This window comes from Lolium rigidum, chromosome 5, assembly GCF_022539505.1.
Source record: "Lolium rigidum isolate FL_2022 chromosome 5, APGP_CSIRO_Lrig_0.1, whole genome shotgun sequence".
Taxonomy (NCBI): Eukaryota; Viridiplantae; Streptophyta; class Magnoliopsida; order Poales; family Poaceae; genus Lolium; species Lolium rigidum.
In genome coordinates this window covers 203,389,880-203,394,851 of record NC_061512.1, presented here as the reverse complement: position 1 = coordinate 203,394,851, position 4,972 = coordinate 203,389,880, and the positions used below count along the sequence as shown (strand labels likewise).

General features: G+C 56.5%; 1 protein-coding gene across 1 annotated transcript; it reads left to right on the top strand.

Annotated features, from left to right (window-relative positions):
- The first annotated feature begins 2,135 nt into the window (after nucleotides 1–2,135).
- On the top strand, nucleotides 2,136–3,791 carry LOC124656957 (cytochrome P450 76M5-like). The gene is made up of 2 exons (XM_047195604.1): nucleotides 2,136–3,082; nucleotides 3,162–3,791. The coding sequence occupies exons 1-2, from the start codon at nucleotides 2,201–2,203 to the stop codon at nucleotides 3,789–3,791; spliced, it is 1,512 nt and encodes a 503-aa protein (XP_047051560.1). The 5' UTR covers nucleotides 2,136–2,200.
- Nucleotides 3,792–4,972: the final 1,181 nt, after the last annotated feature.

Sequence of the window (4,972 nt, the reverse complement as noted above, 5' to 3'; positions counted from 1 at the left end):
TATTTAACATATAGAGGCGAGTTCGTACATAAATAGGCCGAATTCGTACATATATTTGAATTCGGCGATTGGCAAACTAAAATACGCCTCCTACATGCCGAAATGGCGGTAGAAGGACGTGTAGTCGCCGCCGTTATCGTCGTCGCTCGAGCCAGCGTCGTCTTGGGGCGGCGGTGCCTCGTACCAGCGGCTCGTACCCTGGCCAGCGCCGCCGGCGCGTGGCGGCGACGGCCGGTAGATGTCGTCGTCGCTGCTCTCCTCGAGCTTGATCACCTCCCTGGGTGCGGCGTTCCTACCGGCGGTTGGTGCGGCAGCGCGGGCGGCGAGTTGACGCGCGGCGGCCAGATCCAGCAGCCGCTGCTGCTGCTCCGCCTCCTGGCGCTCCCAGTCGCGCCTCGACCACTCCAGTGCGGCGTCCTCGGGGAGGGTTTTGTCGGCGGGCACCAGGTCCTTGAGCGACCTGCCGATCGCCTCCGCCACGGCGGCATCCTCCGCGCACTTCGCCTCCTCCTCGGCGAGCTTGTATGCGGCGTTGTTGATGGCGGCCGCGGCGGCCTCCTTCTTCGACGACTTCCTCTTCCGCCCGCGCTGCGGAGAGGAAGGCTGGTCGCGGATGACGAGGGCGCCGCTGCTGCGCCCTCTGTTCGGCGGTGGCGACGCTGGTTCCTTCTTGACGGTCGAAGGAGACGCCCACTCCTTCTTGACGGTGGCCGGCGTCGACCCGCCGGACCTGGATGCCGACCGCAAGCCAGACGAGGAGGAGGATGGGTCCATCCTCCTCGGCATCCAGGAACTACCGTGCCGGTGCGACACGGTAGCCGCCACCGGCGGCGGCATCCCCAGGACGGGGGAGTTCCCGCCCTCGATGTGCGCGAGCACATTTGCGAGGTTGCGGCCAGGCGCGCTCCACCATCGGCGGCGGCCGGCGGCGTTGTCCCTTGCCGGAGGAGGAGGAGGGCCGTCGTACGAGGCAAGCTCGCGTTCGTACCTGCGCCGGAAGAACGCGGTCCACGCATCGTAGTTGTCGGGGAAGAAGCGTGGATCCGCGCGCTGCTCGTCACTGAGAGTGACGAGCACCTCGTCGATCGCCGCTTCGAGTGCGGCCCCACCCGTTGGCGGCGGCGGGATCGGCACGCCGCCTGCGCTCAGCCTCCATCCTCCCGGCGCGCGGAAGTCCGGCGGCGCCGGGTAGCCCGCCATGTGGAGGAGCCGCCCCTCCCATTGGTGGAGAGAGCGGCGGCCGAAACCATTGTTTGTCGCGCCGTCGTTCGCCATTGTTGTGGCCGCCGCGGGTTCGTGCGATATCGGGGAAGATTTGGGGAAGGTGAGCGAGGGGGTGAATGCGGAGCAGACGCGGTAGATCGGCGATAAATAGAGGTAGCTGCGCGTGATACCGAGGCGACGGCATTAACTCGCCGCGTGGAAGCTACGCGGCCGGCGAATGCTGACCGGCGGCAGGCTTTTACAGCGCGCGGAAGACGATGCGATGAGGACGACGATCGGTGTCTCTCGCCGACAATTTGGGGCCACCAGACGCGCGGGAAGTTTCGCGCGCTTTCGTTTCGTCCGGAGTCCCCGAGCGCTCCCCGGGGGGTCGGGGATGGCGTGGGCTCGCCAGATGAATTTAGGCCCAAATCCGGACGAAATCGAGGAACCGGGGGCGCGACTGGACCGAATAACGCTGTCCGAATTGGAAAAACGTCGCTAGGGGGGCCTAGTCGGGGAGACGAGTGGGGATGCTCTAACTTATTCATTGCTGAACTTGTAAAACCCTGTGTAGTATTGACTTCATTTTGAGGTAAACAATTGTAGCCATGTAGCCACATGATTCATCTCGGATTCAATTAGTCTTGAAATTTAAAATCTAGAACATAGAAAACTAGCACAGTTGCTCAACTTGTCTTCACAACTTGGTCCTTTTCCACTTGTCTTCAGAATAATAGAAGCTGCATTACTGGACAAATCATCTTGTTTTTCCCAACTTGATCAAAAAGAGATGCGCCCTTGCAACTTGCAACTTTTGAAAACATATATACAACCTAGTCGTTAGGTTTGAACCTTGAGAAACAAGTTATGTGGTTTTTTATCTCACAAATGAGAAAATCTGGGAACATACATAAGTCGGCATCTTCGTCACGCAACCTTGCAAGTCAAAATACATCGACAGATCTTTCTTCGATCTTGTGTGCCGACATCAGTTATGGAGCTGACACTCTTGTCCGTGTGCATCTCGCTACTCTGTATTCCACTTCTGTGCTTCCTATGGAGGAAGTCGACGACCAAGCTCCCCGCCGGTGCGCCTGCACCGCCGGGCCCGACGCCGTTCCCGGTCATCGGCAATATTCCCAATCTGCTACGGGGCGGCGAGCTGCATCGCGCACTCGCTGGCCTGTCGGCGTCCTACGGCCCCGTAATGTCCTTACGGCTCGGCATGGCGACCACCGTCGTGCTGTCGTCGCCGGCCGCCGCGCACGAGGCGCTCCACAAGAAGGACGGCGCAGTCTCGAACCGGTGGGTCCCTGACAGCGCCAACGTCATGGGCCACAGCGGCATCTCCATGGTGTGGCTCCCGAGCTCCAGTCCGCTGTGGAAGCACCTGCGCACCGTGGCGAGCACCCTGCTCTTCACGTCTCGGCGGCTCGGCGCTAGCCGCGCCATCCAGGAGCAGAAGGTCCGGGAGCTCGTGGCCCACTTCAGCGCGAGCTCCGGAAGTCCGGTGCGCATCGCGCTCCCGGTGTTCAGCGCCGTGCTCAACATGATGTCCAGTGTCCTGTTCTCGGAAGACGTCGTCAAGCTGGGGTCGGTGACCGGGCAGGAGTTCAAGGAGCTTATCGCCGACTCCGTCGCGGAGACGACCAAGCCCAACATCTCCGACTTCTATCCATTCCTCAGCGGTCTCGACCTCAGCCGCCGTCGCCGCGCGGTCACGGCGAATCTCGATAGATTCTACCAGTTCTTCGATGCTGTCATAGACCGTCGGCTGAGCAGCACCACCGAGACGCACGGTGACCTGCTGGATTCGCTGCTGGATCTCCACGCCAAGTCCCAGCTCGAGCGGCCGGTGATTCGAGCTCTCCTCACGGTATATACATCACATTCTGCGAATGACCCATTAATCATGAAGGCATAGTCTTCTGAATTCATCTCTGTCTTGACCCCAGGATCTGTTCATTGCTGGGAGCCACACGACCACGACGACGGTGGAGTGGGCGATGGCGGAGCTTCTCCGCAACCCGACCAAAATGGCCAAGGCACGTGCCGAGCTCAAGGAAGCGTTTGGATCCGGCAATGCAGAGGAAGGTGACCTCGCCAAGCTCCCGTACCTCCAGGCCGTTCTGAAGGAGACGCTGCGGCTGCACCCGCCTGGGCCGCTGTTGCTGCCGCACGAGGTGTCGGAGTCCGGCGTGACGCTCGGCGGCTTCTCGGTGCCCAAGGGCGCCCGCGTCTTCATCAACGTTTGGGCCATAGGAAGGGACCCCGAGGTGTGGCCGGAGCCGGAGGCGTTCACGCCGGAAAGGTTCTTGGAGAGGGAGGTGGACTTCCGGGGGAGGTCGTTCGAGTACATACCGTTCGGGTCGGGGCGGAGGGCGTGCCCCGGGATGCCGCTGGCCGTAGCGGTCGTGCCAATGGTGCTGGCATCGTTGCTCCACGTGTTTGAATGGAGGCTGCCGGACGGGATGGTGCCCGGCGACGTTGACCTCAGCGATCGCTTCGGCGCCGCGCTGGAGCTTGCCGTTCCTCTCCGGGCCGTGCCGATTTGGGCCAAAGGCTCACAAGATTTGAGTCCTTGAATCTTGCGCGAAACCGTGTGGCGTGTTTCCTAATTTCCTTTTATTTCTCCAACATCTGATTTGGGCCAAAAGCTTACAAGAAGAACTACAGAAAAGAAAATCCCTACAATTATTATTCTGATCGTCAACCATAGGTTTTTTTACCTACTAAGAAAGTCCATATTTACAAAATAATGGCTTCAACAAGAACATCGACACACACAATCAATTAAGGTTAGACTTTTGATTTCCACCCTGCAAGTTTAGACTATGAATTTATCATGTGTCGTTGCCCCCACTTGCTGATGCGGCTGCTCCAAGTCACTATCACCAAGCCAAACTCTCGTCGCCACCAGGACTTGTACCATTACGAGTATTTCGAACTCGGGTTCCACGCCATTCTCTAAGTCTGACTTTTCCATGGAACCAGATCAATGAAGACAAGCACCAAGCAGTTCATCAGCATGGCGTGAGAGGGATATTAGGACCACCGCCTTTATTCGCAAGACCAACAAGCTCCCTGTTGCATGTCCACTCTCTCGCGGAGTGGGGCCGTATGATAGAAGGTAGCTCCGCGCGACCGCATGCCCTGAGCATCCCTAAGGCCCATGATCGTAGACCTTGGCAGTCGGTGGCTCACCATCGTCACCATGCCGCCACTCTGTCGGAGGAGTCCTGTGTAATAACCCAGAACATAGGAACAACGAAGGGTAGATTTAGAAATGGGATGTGCATTTCATCGCAAAACGGGGGAAATTTTCGCGCCTTATTGCAACTAAACCTAAGAGGGATCGAGGTTCTCTCTCATTTTTGCACTTAGGGTTAGGCAATGTGAGTTAAGGAAATTTCGACATGATCTCTTTTGTATCTTATTACTTTGGGGAATGATTGCATTTGATAAGTGTTAAACATTTAAATACAAACATCACACAATATAAACAATGAATTTAAAATTCAAACACAAGATATAAATTCAAATCATTTTGAATTTCAAAGTGAATATCAAATACAATATTTAAACAAGAATATACACATTACATAATACAAAAGCTCATAAACCAAAAAACTTGAGCTTTATTGATATACAACACAATTACAAAGTCTTTACAATATTCTGGATACAAGAATTGAGACATAATGATCAGAGTTAAAAGAAAAGGAAAATTACAAGTTATTCTAAACTAAACCTAAACTAAATGGCT